Source organism: Malassezia japonica, chromosome 3 (assembly GCF_029542785.1).
Source record: "Malassezia japonica chromosome 3, complete sequence".
NCBI lineage: Eukaryota > Fungi > Basidiomycota > Malasseziomycetes > Malasseziales > Malasseziaceae > Malassezia > Malassezia japonica.
The window spans coordinates 607,468-622,403 of NC_083372.1; the positions used below are offsets into that span (position 1 = coordinate 607,468).

At 61.3% G+C, this 14,936-nt stretch overlaps 4 protein-coding genes across 4 annotated transcripts; 1 reads left to right on the plus strand and 3 right to left on the minus strand.

Annotated features, from left to right (window-relative positions):
• Window positions 1–122: 122 nt before the first annotated feature.
• Window positions 123–8,300, minus strand: MJAP1_002170 (Type I Iterative PKS; the record flags this gene model as incomplete). The annotated part of the gene is made up of 1 exon (XM_060266114.1): window positions 123–8,300. The coding sequence occupies one exon, from the start codon at window positions 8,298–8,300 to the stop codon at window positions 123–125; it is 8,178 nt and encodes a 2,725-aa protein (XP_060122097.1).
• Window positions 8,301–9,589: 1,289 nt separating this feature from the next.
• Window positions 9,590–11,175, minus strand: MJAP1_002171 (uncharacterized protein; the record flags this gene model as incomplete). Its single annotated transcript, XM_060266115.1, has 3 exons — window positions 9,590–9,640; window positions 9,679–10,307; window positions 10,368–11,175. 3 exons carry the CDS (start codon window positions 11,173–11,175, stop codon window positions 9,590–9,592), a joined length of 1,488 nt encoding a protein of 495 aa, XP_060122098.1.
• Window positions 11,176–11,985: 810 nt separating this feature from the next.
• SMF1 (Manganese transporter smf1) lies at window positions 11,986–13,566 on the minus strand (the record flags this gene model as incomplete). Its single annotated transcript, XM_060266116.1, has 1 exon — window positions 11,986–13,566. The coding sequence occupies one exon, from the start codon at window positions 13,564–13,566 to the stop codon at window positions 11,986–11,988; it is 1,581 nt and encodes a 526-aa protein (XP_060122099.1).
• A 519-nt stretch (window positions 13,567–14,085) lies between these two features.
• Window positions 14,086–14,752, plus strand: MRPL4 (54S ribosomal protein L4 mitochondrial; the record flags this gene model as incomplete). The annotated part of the gene is made up of 2 exons (XM_060266117.1): window positions 14,086–14,580; window positions 14,633–14,752. 2 exons carry the CDS (start codon window positions 14,086–14,088, stop codon window positions 14,750–14,752), a joined length of 615 nt encoding a protein of 204 aa, XP_060122100.1.
• Between the last annotated feature and the right edge of the window lie 184 nt (window positions 14,753–14,936).

The following is a 14,936-nucleotide window of genomic DNA, read 5'->3' on the forward strand; positions in this document are numbered from 1 at the left end:
CCACAAACAAGACGTCTACGGGATACGTACAATGAAACAGGTAACAGGGCCGCCAGAGCGCCAACCCGGGGCCTTACCATAAAACCGGGATAGTACGAACGAAATGGAAAGGGGGGGAGAGATTAGAGCTGGAAGCGGTAGGCAGGGGCCTCCGTCCACTGCTCACCGAGGACCTCCTTGGTGTTGCTGTGATCAAACTGGGGCAGCTGCGCAAACTCGCCCTTGGCGACAAAGGCGCGAAGGGGAGCAAGGGGGTTGGTCGAGTCGGGCTTCGAAGCCTCCTTCTGGAAGGCCTCGACCCACTCGTCGTACGGCACCACCTCGGCGGGCGTCGTGCCTTCCGGCGCAGGGATCTGCGACGGGTCGAGCGGCGCCTCGTTGCGGATGTGGAACACGTTGTGGTTGCTCAGCCAGGTGCGGGGGGTCGACACAAGCTTGCCGAAAATCTCCGAGAACCAGTCAGAGGGCGTCTCGGTAAAGACGCTCTTGGACTCGGGCGCGAGACCCATCTGGGCGCAGCCTTGGAACATGCGCCAGAGGAAACTGTCGGGGTTGGGGATGTACTTGGACGAAGCGCTACCACCCAGGACACCAGGGCGGACCGTCACTGCGGGCACACCACGCTCGTTCATGCGCTTGCACAGCATCTCCGAAACCCACTTGGACTGCGAGTAGCCGTTGAAGAGACCGGTCTTGAGTGTGTTCAGGTCTAGGTTCTCGGGGACAACCTCGTTCGTCTTGGGCTCTGCCGAGAAGCTGAGCCACATGTTGGTCGAACCAATGTTCGCCACAGCCTTGATCTTCTTCTCGGACGCAAGGCGCAGCACCTCGCGCGTCGAGTAGGTGTTGACCGGGGCAATGCCCTGGTAACCGATCAGGTGGTCGGCCTTGCCGCTGGCGTGCACAATCAGGTCCACGCTCGCAGCGAGGCGAGTCCAGTCCTCGTCAGACAGGCCAAGGTGCGGCTCCGTCACGTCACCCGACACCGCCGACACGCGGTTGAGGTGCTTGAGCGACTTGAGCTCGCGCTTCGTGGCCATGTCCTTGATGCGCTGCATGCCCTCCTCGGGAGTGCCGCGGACAAGCGCAGTGACGTGGGCCTTGGGGAAGGCCTCGAGCACCGCCTCCAGCGCGCTGCTGCCCAGGAAACCAGTGGCACCGGTAACGAGCACCTCCTGGGCGACACCAGGCTCGAGCTTCGACGCGTCAAAGGCCTCGAGGTGCGTCACGGTCTTGGGCAGGTCGTCGAGCTTGTCCACCTCCGCAGCATAGTCAAACGTCGTAAGAGGAGCGGTATTGACCTTGGCGGGGGCCGCGGCCGCCTTCTTGGCGGGGGCGGCAGCCTCCTTGGGCGCCTCACCCTCCTCGCCACCGGCGGTCGCATCGGCGACAATCTGGCGCAGCGCAGCCACCGACACGGGGCCGAGCAGCTGCAGCTGGGTGACCGTCGCACCGAACTCGCTCATGAGGATCGCGCTCAGCTTCGAGGCCGAGAGCGAGTCAAGACCAAGAGTGGACAGGAACATGGTGTCGTCCACCGTCTCGATGTCGACGTTGAGCAGCTTGCCGAGCAGCGTGCCGACGGGGTCAGCAGCCGCATCGTCGTCGGCGCCGTCGTTGTCGGCGTCGTCAAAGTGCTCGACCAGGTGCGAGATCGACCAGATGTTGGCCGGCGAGATCTCGTACATCACCTTCCAGTCCATGGGCTGGATAAAGTAGCCAGCGTGGTTGGTCTCGCCCATGGTCAGACGGCCAATCGACTGGGCGATCGACGTACACAGCTCACGCGAGTTGCACGCAAGCGCGTCCATGATCTTCAGCGCAGCGTTGTTCGACTTCGAACGCATCTGGGCATACACACCAATGTCCGAAATGGCAGGCACGGCGTACGAGATGACGTTCTTGCTCTCCATCGCGAAGCGGTTGAAGTAGGCCTGTGCCGCGTTGTAGTTCGCCTGACCGGGGTTGTAGAACAGCGCCGCGGTCGAGGAGAAGAGGAACAGGAAGTCGAGCTTGTTGATGTCGATCAAATCGCGGATCACGTTCAGGGCACCAATCTTGGACTGCACGACCGTGTCAAACTTCTCCTTGTCCATCTGCATGAACTGGTCGTCGCGGAGGACAACCGACATGAGGAAGACACCACCGATCGGGCCCAGGCTGTTGGCCGTGTCAAACACGTCCTGCATCGCCTCGGGCTTGAGCGCATCGGCAGCCATCACCTTGATGGTGACGTCGGGGAAGCTGGGGTCACGCACCAGACGCTCGAGAGCGAGACGGTCCGAACGCGAGATCTGACCACGACGACCAGTGAGCACAATGTTGCGCGCACCCAGGTACATCAGGAACTGCGTAAGACGGGGGCCGAGACCACCGCAACCACCAATCAGCACGTAGGTCTTCTTGGGGTCGTAGATCTTGTACGCGTTCCAGAGCTTCACGCGCGCATCGGGCTTGCACTCGGCAGAGAGGTCGGTGACAATCTTACCAATGTGCTTGCCAGACTCCATGAGCTTGTACGAGTCGACAAGGCCCTCAGCACCAGTGAACTCGTGGCCGACCAGGCACTTGAAGGGCTCGCGCGCGTGCTCCTCGGCGATCTCGTCGAGCAGAGCACCCATACGGTTGGGCGCGTGCACACCAAGCAGACCAAGCTCGACGGCGATGTAGTTGATGGCCTTCGCGAAGCCGCTCATCGACATCGGGTTGCCGGCAAGGTGGTCACGCTTCGAAATGTCGACGAAGCGGCCGAGGTAGGCAAGCACCTCGATACCGGCCTGGAGGGCGGCACCCTGGAGCGAGTTGAGCACCACGTCGAAGCCGTCCTTGCCGCGCTTGGCGAGCCAGTCGCGGCCACCCTGCTGCCACTCGGCAATGGAGCGCGAGTTGGCCATGTTCTCGTACGGAACGCCGAGGTTGTTGTGCAGGTAGTCGCGCTTCTCCTGCGACGACACCGTGCAGAAGACCTCGAGACCCTTGCGCTGGGCGATCTGGATCGCACACAGACCAACACCACCGGCAGCGGCGTGGATGAGGATCGTCTCGCCAGGGCGGATCTGGGCAAGGTGCACAAGACCGAACCAGACCGTACCGTAAGCAATAGGGTAGGCAGCAGCCTCCTTGTTGCTCATGTTGTCGGGGATCTTGGTCATGGCGTACTCGGAAGCAATCGCAATGGTACCCTCACGGACACCACCCGAAGTACCCATCACACGGTCACCGACCTTGACACGGGAGACCTCGCTGCCGACGGCCTTCACAACACCACCAAACTCGGACAGACGGTCGGTCGCGGGGAGCAGACCAGTGGCCGAGAGAATGTTCTTGAAGTTGAGCGCAACAGCGTCGGTCTGCACCTGCACGTCGTGCTTGGCCAGCGGCGGCGGCGTGTGCGTGTGGGGAGCAATGGCCTGGACCGAGGCGGGGACACCCTCGGTAAGCTCGAGCACCCAGTCCTGACCGACAAACTCGGTGGGGTGCATGGGCACCTGCTTCACGAGACGACGGCCGTATAGGCGGTTGTTGCGGATGATGTTGAAGATCTCCACGCTGCCCTCAGCATCGTGCTCGATGAGAATGTCGAGGAGACCGTCACGCTGCGCACGCGAGTACTCGGGCGGGAAACCGACAAAGATCGACCTGAGCGTCGGAATCTCGTTGGTGATGGTACCAGCGAGACCGGCACCACGCGCACCGTCGACCGAGTCGTCGGCAAGGATCCAGAGCTGGCCCATGGGGCTCTCGCCAAAGGCCTCCTTAACGGCGCCAACAACCTCCCATTCGGTGTCGGGCTTGTGGTAGTAGGCAAGCACGTGGTCGTTGACCTTGCGGAACAGGCCGTTGCTCGCCACTTCCTTGGTCGGCACGTTGGGCACCGCGGGCCACGCGGTGGCCTCGCGACGAGTGTAGGCGAGGCTCAGCGTCGGGCTCGACGTCTTGAACGGCGTCAGGCCCAAGCTCTCCAGCGACGGGGCGTTGCCCGAGTAGAAGAGCTTGGAGAACGGCGACGAGGCGTTGATCTCGTCGTAGATCGCGAAACCGCCAGGGACAAGAAGGTTGTTGATCGCCTCGACAGCGACCTTGGCGTCGCTGGCGGTACGCAGCACGTCGCTGACAACGATCACGTCGATCGTAGCGGGGATCGTGCGCTGGAACTCGTCAATGGCAGCGGGGACATCGTAGGGGCCCGTGAAGAACTCGTCCGAGCCCTTCAGCGGGTTGGCCACGTTCAGGCGGACAAGATCCACGTAGATGCCACGCTTCTGCGCCCAGGCGATGAGGGGCTGCAGCGAGATCTTACGGCGACGGCCGTAGACCTCGGCCAGGCGGAACACGCGGCGGGGCTCCTGCTCCTGCGACGAGGAGATGAGACCCTCGATCGCGTTGACGAGGCTCTCCGAGACCTCGGCAGAGACGCCGGGCAGGTCAAAGAGGCGGTCCTGCAGGTCGTCCTTGGCCACAGCGGCGGCGGAGCCGCGCTGGAGGGCCTCGGCAACGACGCCCTCCTCGTCGTTTGCGGTGATGTCCTTGGCGAACGAGGCAGAGAGTTCGGGCTGCAGGGTGTAGAGCTCGTCGATCGAAGCACGCGAGTCGAAGGCGCGGGGCTCCCACGACTCGGTGTAGGCCTCGCGCTCCTTGACAGTGTCCTTAATACGCGTGCACTCGAGACCACGCAGGAAGGCAAGGGTCTTGCCCGTCTGGCGATCGAACATCAGAATGTTGTGCTTGATGTTCTGGTCGTTCGAGATAAGCGTCTGCACGTAGAGGACGAGCTGCTTAGCGTTGCGGATCTCCTCAGGCGTGGCACGGACAGTTAGAATGTCGAGCATGTTCGGCAGGAAAGCGTCGACACCGAGCTTCGAGCCGTCGAAGGGCAGCGCGGGAATCCACGTGCACAGGAAGGCCGAGTCGAGCAGGCCGGGGTGGAAGATCATGCCCCTCGACTCGGGGCTCGTCCAGAGGTCGGGGAGGACGTCGACGAACGCAAGGTAGTCGTCCTCACGGGTGGTCGAACCACGCACCTCGTTGATCATACCGAAAGCGGCCGTGTGCTGCGAACCGTTGGGCTTCAGGCGGTCGTAGAAGGTCTGACCGTCCATGACGATGTCGAAGTGGTCGATCCAGTTCTCACCAAAGACCTCGGTGATGTTGTTGGGGCCAAGAGGCGTGCTCTCGGTCGACATCTGACCCGAAGCGTGGAGTTGGTCAAAGATGATACCACCGTCGTTCACACCGTTCTTACCCGAGGAGCGGAACTCCCAGCCACCGTTGATGCCGGTCTGCAAGAACTTGGCGTACTTGGGCTGACCCTCCTCCTCAATGACAAAGGCACGGTGGATCTTCATGTAGGTAATGGTACGTGCACCGGCCTCGAGAGCAGCCTCGGCATAACCTGCGCCAGGGAAAATGATCGTGCCACGGATCTTGTGGCCCTTGGTCCAGCTGTGCGTCTGCGCGTTGATGCGGAGCATCTCACTGCACAGGGGCGGACCCGGGGGACGGCAGCGGATGTGCTCGGGGAAGCTGACCTCGGTCTGGCGCTTGGGAAGCGGCAGGAAGGGGTACTCGGGCAGGTCCTTGCCGAGAACCGAGTTGATACCGAGCGGGCGGTCAACGAACTCGTTGCTGTACAGCTTGTACACAATGAAGTTACGCTCACCAGCCTGCATGGCCTTACCGACGGCGGTAAGGAACTCGGTGATCTCACCAGGGGTCTCCTTGGTCTCGCCCTTCTTGAAGTTGGGGCGGCGGGCCGACGACACGATGGTGGTGCGCTCAGCCTCATTCGAGCGGGTGATCTCGTCCATGTACGAGCCAAGCACCGAGTGGGGCGCAATCTCGACAATCAGCAGACCACGGTCCTGTTCCTTGCGGTACTCCTCGAGAGCCTCGATCGACTCACGGAAGAGCACGGGGCAACGGACATTGTCCCAGCAGTACTCGGCGTCGAGCGAGCGGCCGACGTCGTGCATCTTACCGTGCACAGTCGAGATGAAGCGGCGGGTGGGCACGTTCTTCGAAGCATCGACCAGGGGGTACACCTCCGACAGGAAGGGGTCCTTGCAGGGCGACACCATCTCCGAGTGGTAGGGACCACCGACACGGAGCTGGCGAGCAAAGATGCCCTGGGCCTCGCACTTCTTGACGACGTCCTCGATCATCTTGGTCACACCCGAGACCGAAACGGCCTTGGTCGAGTTCGAGGCCGAGACCCACAGACCAGTGTCGGTGTTGTTCTCCTTCTTGACCTCATCGAGGACCTTCTGGGCCTCCTCGCGGCTCATGCCGAGAGCAGCCATCGAACCGTCGACCTTGTCGAGAAGGGCAAGGGCGTTGGAACGGGCAATGGCCGTGCGGATGGCCTTCTCGTGCGAGAAGGCGCCAGAGGCGTACATGGCGGCAATCTCACCGACCGAGTGACCCATCACGACATCAGGCTCAATGCCGAGCGAGACCCAAAGGTCGAACAGGGCGATCTGGAAGATGGTGATCGAGATGACGATCGCCTCGACCGTCCAGCCACCCGACTCGGTCTTCTGGACGTGGGCGTCCTTGTCCGACTGGAAGAGACCGCTGTCAACAAAGCTGCCGCTGTGGTACTTCTGCACCACCTCGAACGAGCGGTGGACCGACTCACGGAAGGCCTCGAAGCGCGAGTAGAAGTGGCGACCCATGTCCTCGTGCTGGGGACCCTGACCACAGAAGACAAACGCCTTGATGGGGTTGAAGTCGGGGCTCGAGGTGGCAGTGGTGTCGCAGAACTGCAGCGGCTCGTTGAGCGAAGCAACGGCAAAGGCCATGTTGGGGTTACCACGGGCACGCTCGGTCATGGTACGCGCGAGGAGCGACGCGGTGAGGGGGTCCTTGGACTGCGACCAGAACTCCTGCACCGAGGAGCTGAGCGAAGTCACAGCACGGTTCGACAGCGCACCGACAGCAACGAGCATCGGGTCGTTGGCAGTCAGGGGCGTGGCGGCCTCGATGGTCTTGCTGGGCACGCGCTCCATAACCGTGTGCGAGTTCGCACCACCGAAACCGAACGAGGAGAGCGAAACGACAAACTTGCCGTCCTTGCTCAGCTTGTTCTTGGGCAGGGGCTCGAAGTCGGTCTGCACGCGGATCTTGTACTCATCCCACTTGATCTTCGGGCTGGGGTCCTTGAAGTGCAGGTGGGGCATGAGCATACCCGTGTCAAGAGTATAGGCGTTCTTGATCAGACCGACAAGACCAGCGGCAGGCTCCAAGTGACCGACGTTGGTCTTCGACGAACCAATGCGCAGATAGTCGTCATCCGAGCGGCCGGGCGTGAAGACCTGGCCGACAGCGTTAGCCTCGATGGGGTCACCGACAGGGGTACCGGTACCGTGGCACTCAACGTAGCAGGTCTCGTTAAAGTCACGGTTGGCCTCCTTGTAGGCGGCATAGGTGGCGGCCTTCTGGCTGGGGCCGTCGGGGAGCGTGATACTCTTGCCTTTACCGTTGGCATTGATGAAGGAGCCGGTGATGTCACAGTAGATGTGGCTACCGAGACGGTCGGCCTCCTCGCTGCGCTGCAGGACAATGACCGTGCAACCCTCACCACGCACGTAACCATCAGCAGACGCGTCAAAGGTGTGGCACAGACCCGTCTTGGACAGAGTTCCGAGGGTGGAGAAGGACAGCGACGCATCGGGCGTCAGAATCAGGTTGACGGCAGCGACAACGGCCATGTCACAGTCACCGCGAAGAATGGCGGTGCGGGCAAGGTGCAGACAAGTGATACTCGACGAGCAGGCCGTATCGAGGTAGATCGACGGACCGCGCAGATCGAACAGGTACGACAGACGGTTGGCCTGCATCGAGAAGGCCGCACCAGTGGCACTGTACGGACCCATGTCGTACATGTCCTTGCCGAGGTTGTGCACATCGGGCGAACCAGTGACGTACACACCCGTGTTAGTACCACGGTAGTTGATACCCGAGTCCTCGAGGGCCTGGTAGACGCACTCCACCAGCACAAGTTGATGGGGGTCGAGCTGCTTGGCCTCGGCAGGCGAGATACCAAACTCAAGCGAGTCAATCTCGGTGTGCGGGTCGACGAAACCGCCCTGGTCAGTGACGACCTTACCCGGGACACCGCCGTCCTGCGTCATGTTCTCGGCGTTCCAACGGTCAGCAGGGACCTTGCCGATGGCACATCGGCCTTCTTTGAGAAGCTCGAAGTATTCCTTTTTGTCCCTTGCACCGGGCAAACGGAGACCAATACCGACAACAGAGATGCTCGGAGGCCGGTAGTCCTGCGATTGAGATTCGTTCGACATATTTGGCAAAAGAGGTTTAGAAGTGTGTAGGAGGGTGTTGCACGAAGGAAGTGTGGCGCTCACTTCAAAATGCAACAAGGGAGTTTTGGCTCTAGGCAGATGGATAACCGAACCAGCGGATAGTATGGGGAGCTAGGAGTCAGACAGTCGTGGCGGAGCTGTCAGACAACCTGGTAGCAATGGGGTTTGTGGTAGAGCGATAATTCAGTCTGCGTCTAGTCGTATTCCCAGGCCCCGTTTAACCGCGCCGATTCACGCAGCGCATCTCAAAGACAGCGCATAATCGCGTAGGTTCGTGCACAAACACAGAATTGACCACCTGCAGCACCCTTTTCTTCCGCTGCGTTGGGCATTGCACCGCTCGGGCGAGAATCGCTTCACTATGCATGTGTTGGTTGGCAGATTGCCTCGGCACTGCGGGCGTACGCATCCATGTCATGACATAGCCGAAGAGTGGCCGAAGAAAAACGCCCCTTACTTAATGAATATGAATTTCTCATTGGCTATTTTTGCAATCTTTTCAGCCATTGGCGGTGAATCTTGCCCCAAGGCTTGAAGTGGCGCATTGATTGCGCCAAGTCATTACTACCTAAAATGGCACGGCGATGCAATTGAAAGCTGCAGAGTTGACAGTTGTCTAGGGTGCAGATGCAGAGGGCACGCGACCTGGCAGCCCCGTCGACGAATGTAACTGCGCATACCAGGGCGCGCTGCCAGCGTCTGGCAGTTGTTCGTCCGTGAGCGACCAATCCGCTTCCATCTCATCATTATCGTCCGATGACGTGCGTCGCCGATCGAAATGGGATACATCTCCGCTGCGGCCAGACGAAGAAGAATTCTGGAGCAGCCACTGCTGCGCGTCCCCGTCCGACTCCTTGTGAAGCATTGTGGCCAATCGACGGTCAAGATCATCCATAGAGGCAATACTCTCCCGTAGTTTTTGCTGGTGTGCCTGCGCCACTTCATTATTCGCCCTCAGGGTCGGCTGCGCCTCATGGACTGCAGACGCGTCTTGTTGCAGGCCGTTGCGGAATTGACGAATGTTGCGTCGTAGCTCCAAAATTTCTGCCTTGGACGTCTCGATTGTTCCTCGCAAGCTCGCTTGCTGCGCGGCAAATTGTTCCAATTGCGAATGGAGCTCAGGACGCGTGGGGCTTGCATTGACCGCAGCCGTCTGGGTAACAGGAGAGGTAGTCCCGTGCGCATCGCGCTCCTGAGTCGACGCGCTTCCAGATGCTTGTTGGACACCGAGTAAATCTTGTCGTTCCTCGCTCGAGGGGGCAGCCGATTCAGGAAGCGAGGGGCGACGGGGCGTGCGGGCTGCCGACGATGACGCGACTCTCCGTGGCGCGTCAGGCGCGTTGGCCGCGTGACCGACACGACGCGGCATCGAAGGAGAGGCGTTGATGCGCTTCGACGACGTAGAAACACCCTGGGGAAGAGGAACGTTTGCAGCCTGAGAAACAACCGCAATATCCATAATGCGCTGGAACGCATCTTCGATTTGAACAATGAGCGAGTTGTGTTGCTCTTCCGTAGAGAGACGATGGGAAGGGGATGCAGACGCTGGCTGGACGAAATGTGTATGTCCCTCGCGGACAATAGGGGTCGGAGGTTGCGAGAAAGAATCGTCGCGATTCGCTTCCTCGCTTTCCGGCTCGTGGTGCGCCGCCTCGTGCGACACGCGCTCGGAGCCGGCGGATGTATGCGAAAGGTTGGATCCATCCTGGAGGAACTGCGCGGTGACGGACGGAAGGCCTGCATCCGATGCATGCTCGTCCAGGGAGTTTGAGCGCGTGTGCGTTGAATCCTGTACAGATGCTTCGCGCTCATAGCTTGCCAGGAGAGGCTCCATATGCTCCGACACGGGCTCCGACACGGGCTCCGGCACAGGCTCCGGCACGGGCTCTGGCACAGACTCCGAGACGGGCGCTGGCATGGGCTCCAGCACAGGCTCCGGCACAGGCTCCGGCGACCATGGCGTATGCCAGGACGGAGGCGGAGGACCTGCCAAGGCTGGCCGCGACATACGGCGAGTCGAGGGTGCAGGGGAAAGGGTCTGCGTACGAGACAAAGAGTCGGCCGTGCTCATCGCTTGTGCCGACGGCGACGCAGTCCGCGCCGACATCGGCGAGGCGATCATCACCTGGGTCGTAGGCGACGCGATGCTGCGCGACGCACCCGACGTGCTCCGAGGCAGCGGCGGTGCCGGGCTCCTCCAATGCACCGGCGAGTCGTGCCGATCCGACATGCTCGTGTCTGCCGAGTTTGGCCCCGAAATATCAGCAAGAGCCGTGCCGTAGCGCACCGTCTCTAGCTGCTGGGGAATGCCGGGCAGCGGTTTACCATACATCGACACCGGGCTCATGGCTGGCGTCGTGGAGCGCAGCCCATCGTTCGACGATGGTGCGTGCATCGAGTTCTGGTCGGATGACACCACAGAGGAGCGCTGAATCGGAAGTTGGCGCAGCGACAGCGCGTCTCCGTCGGACGCCTCGTAGGACATGGGTGACTGCACAGTGTCCTGGCCATAGAGTAAGTGCCCCACGCCCGAGATCGACGGCGGCCCCTTGTTGCCGCGGCGGAGCTTGCGCAGCGACGAGAAAGACTCGTCGCCATAGTCCGACAAGTCGGTGACGGACCGCGCATCTTTGGACGACGGCAAGTCGCCCATCGACCGGTTGCCCTCATGCTCGGGCCGGTGCAGGCCGAGCGAGGTCATCGAGTGCGAATTGATCAAGAAAGGGTCCGTCGTGTTGCTGCGCGTTTTGCCTTCGCGCTCCCCCTTGCCGCGCGACTTGGCGGGCAACGGAAGCGTGGACTGAGAGGGGGACCGCAGCTTTTCCAGGGCCTTTTTGATCGAAACCCGCGACATGCTCTGGGAGCGTGTGCGGCGCCGCGTAGACGAGACGGACGCAGCATCGTCCGTTTCGTCTGCACTCTGGTCAGCAGTGAGCCTCCCGCTTCTGGGCGTCCCAGACCGCCGCGTGCGGCCGCGGGGCGTCGGCGTCGGCGTAGATGCCACCGAAGGTGGGAGGTCAGGTATACTCGGCGGTTCTTCGGGGAGCCTCATTTCGTTCAGCATTGGCGAGCTCCAGGAGCGCGTCATGGCAGCCGCGCGCACATTTGGCCATTGCTGCGGCCACCGTGGCCCGACGGGTGTGTTGCGGATCGCAAACTGCGACTCGCGCATGCGAGCCTGGGCGATGTTTCTGCGAAAAGTCGCATCCGTTTCGTCGACACTCGTGCTGGCGCTAGGTCCTCGCAAGTATCCATGCAGCTCCTCAATGTTACAGTCTGACGGGATCAAAGGCAGAACCGACACGTCAAACCGGGAAGCTGACGTCTTCCCCAGCTGGCGGACCGAGGGCGACTGACCCCCCGGGCTAGCCGGGGAGTCAAAGTAGGACGAGGGTATAGACACTTTGGCGGTGTGTTGGCCACGCTTTGTGCGGCACTCAAACTAAGCGCAAAGTGGGATCGACACGGGAGACAGGCTCGCGTCGACCACGAATCCTATTTTGCCAAGGGTAGAAACAGCAATTCTGGCTGATTTGCGGAATTAGCGTCCGTGGCGCGCGTGTTTGGAACGCACGCACGCGATTTGTCAGGCTTGGCGCGCCTGGTTCAGATCGGGGAAATCGGCGAAAAAAGCTACGTACGGCAGGGACAGCCGCTGGGTATTTTATGCGTTGGCGGGGTCCTTTAGGGTAGAGTACAATACGTACACATCCGCCACACAAATCAGGCCAAACACAGCCCACGCAAAGACCGCCGTGAAGAGATTGTTGTGGAAGGCGTGGAAATAGGTCGGGCCCGGCGCCTCGCAGTCCATGCGGCGGTTGGGGTGCCAGACAAAACGGTACACTTCGCGCGCATAGGACAGGATACTCTTGCGCGGCGCTGTGCGCTCCGAGTTAGGCTCCTCGTTCGCAAACGGCGTCGTGGAACCGTAGTCGGTGGGCGCTGCGGTAGCCGCGGTCGTGTTCGGCTCGTCGTTTTCCACTTCGCGCGTCATGCGCCATGGCGATCCGGTGAGGACCAAGAGGGGAAAGGAAACGAACGGCAGGGCCATGGACAGAGCAACCTGAGATGCGACCAGCATCGTGTCCAGGCCGTGGCGACCGGCAATCGACGCGACAATCATCGAGGGGATGACGGCAATCGCACGCGTCAACAGACGGCGCATAAACGGCGTGAGGCGCCAGTGAATAAAGCCCTCCGAGATGATCTGACCAGCGAGCGTCACGGTGATACTTGAAGACTGACCGGCGGTCAGCAGGGCGATCGCAAAGAGGATCGCGGGCACCTTGCCGACCGTATCGCGGAGCAGGTCAAACGCCTGGAAGAGGTCGCCGACCACCTCCATGTCGCCGTCCTGATTATGCCCGTAGTAAAAGGCGGCCGACGCGACGATTAGAATAGCACTGTTGATCGTGATCGCAAAGAGGACAAGGCAGATGGCAATGTCCCACGACGCGTGGTTCAGGTGCAGCTGGATGTGCCGAAGCGACGAGGCGGGCTGCGGCGGGAGCGAGTCGTCCTGCACCACCTCGGGCACCTGGATATGCTTGGAAATCAGGCGGCGATAGAGGTTGCGTGCCGTGCGCCACAAGTTCGACGAGCGCACGCGATTCGCGCTCGGGATCGAGTTGGCCGAGGCCGTACGCGTGACGGTGCGTCTTTCGGGCTCATCTTCCTCGTTCTCATCGTCCGAGCCGACCGAGGAAGTGACCTCTTCGTAGCCGTGTAGGCGGTCGATCGTCGCAAAGTGCGAGCCGAGCACGAGCGAGTGCGGCATGATTGTCGCGCCAAGAATCGAGATCGAGACGTACAAGCTGTCGGCCTGGACGACCTTGGGCGAAGGCACGTAGCCGTAAAACACGTCGCCCCAGTCTGGGTCCACACGCACGATGAGCACGATGAAGCACGCGAGCACAATCATGACAAGTACGCCAATTAGCATCTCAAAGATGCGCACACTCATGCTGGGACGGTACAGGACCAAGACAAGGAAGACATCTGCCGACGTCACCAGCACGCCGCCCCAGAGCGGCAGCTTGGGGAAAAGAAGATTCAACGCGATCGCACTTCCGATAAGCTCGGCCAGCTCGGTAGCGATAATGGCGCCTTCATTAATAAGGTACAGAGGAATAAGCAGGCCCCAGTAGCGCGCACGCACTCCCGGTACATTCCAGTCCGGCGCCGGCGCCGAGTTGGGCGGCAGGCCAAGCACCAGACGGCGCGTCTGTACAGCGAGGTCCATGCCCGTCACCGTACCGAGACGGCAGCAAAGCACCTGCAGCAACACGGCAAAAAGACCTGACAGGAGCACGGTAAAAAGCAGACTGTATCCGAATCGCGATCCAGCTTCCATATCCGTTGCCCAGTTGCCTGGGTCGCAGTACGCCACCGATGCGATTAGGCCAGGGCCAACGAACGACATATGGCGCATCAACGTCGTACTAATAGCCTCCCACCATGTTGGCTTTGCCTTGCCTTGGCCTACGAGCGGCATATCTTCGCCCCCGCCACCGCTTTGTTCGGATCGTACGTGTTCGCCACTCGACTTAGCACCCTTTCGGTTGTGGGAAAGCGCCCCACCTTGTGCCATAATCCAATAGGCTAGACCCTCGGTATTCAGCACGATGAATCGCAGGGGGCTTGCAGCGCCGCGGCGCCAGATCGGGGTCTTGTCGCCCGAGAGCTTCCGACTCGCTTGTTCGACCCTCTAAACCCACGTGGCCCCACGTGTCTTCACGAGCGAAGAAGACCGTCGTCCACGATGCTCGTCGGAGCGGCCTTCTCTATGCGCACGTCAAGCGGCACGCTGCGCACAATGTGCACAAGTGCGATGCGCGCACAGGCGCCACGCCCTCCCACGCTGATCCCCAGCGCCCACGTGCTGGCTGGTACCCCGACGCCGAAGGATCCCATTGAAGTCGCGCGTATATACCCTGACCACCCTCTGATGCGCTTCTTCCAGCGTGTGCCTCTGGAAGTTCCGCGTGCAGGCACGCAAGGCAAGCACGCTGACGAGCGCGATACGCTGCATGTACCCCAGGCAGTGACCGAGGCAGACCTCTCGAAGGAGTTCTCCTCGCGCTCGTGGCTCGCGCCGGAGCTACGCCGGAAAAGCAGCGCGGACCTGCACAACCTCTGGTACGTGCTCTCGATTGAGCGCAACCGCCTCGCGACGAGCTGGGAGGAAATCAAGCGCCACAATGCCGAGGGCGCTGCGCGCATGCTCGGCGAAAGCCTGTCACACCGCCACCACAGGGTACGTATCACGGCTAACAGCGCAGGTTCGCAAGTCTATGGCTCGCATCAAGTTTGTGTTGAACGAGCGGCGCCTCGCGCTTATCGAGGCGCAGCAGCAGGCGCGCCTCGACGGCGAGACTCAGCCGGAAGAGGACGACGGCGAACTCTTTGAGACACGGCCCACCGCCTAAAAAGCTTCCATAGCCATCATCACAGAGGCAGCAGCCTCCTACCGTTCCTCGCTCCTGCCCTGATCAGGGTTGGCTCGGTTTGCGCGGCTTCCCTGACCCACGTCACCTGACCTACCAAAATCGGCCCCGCACGCGCCAGGGTTCAGGTGCGTGCGAGCGCAACGACGAACGCCACCCCTCTACC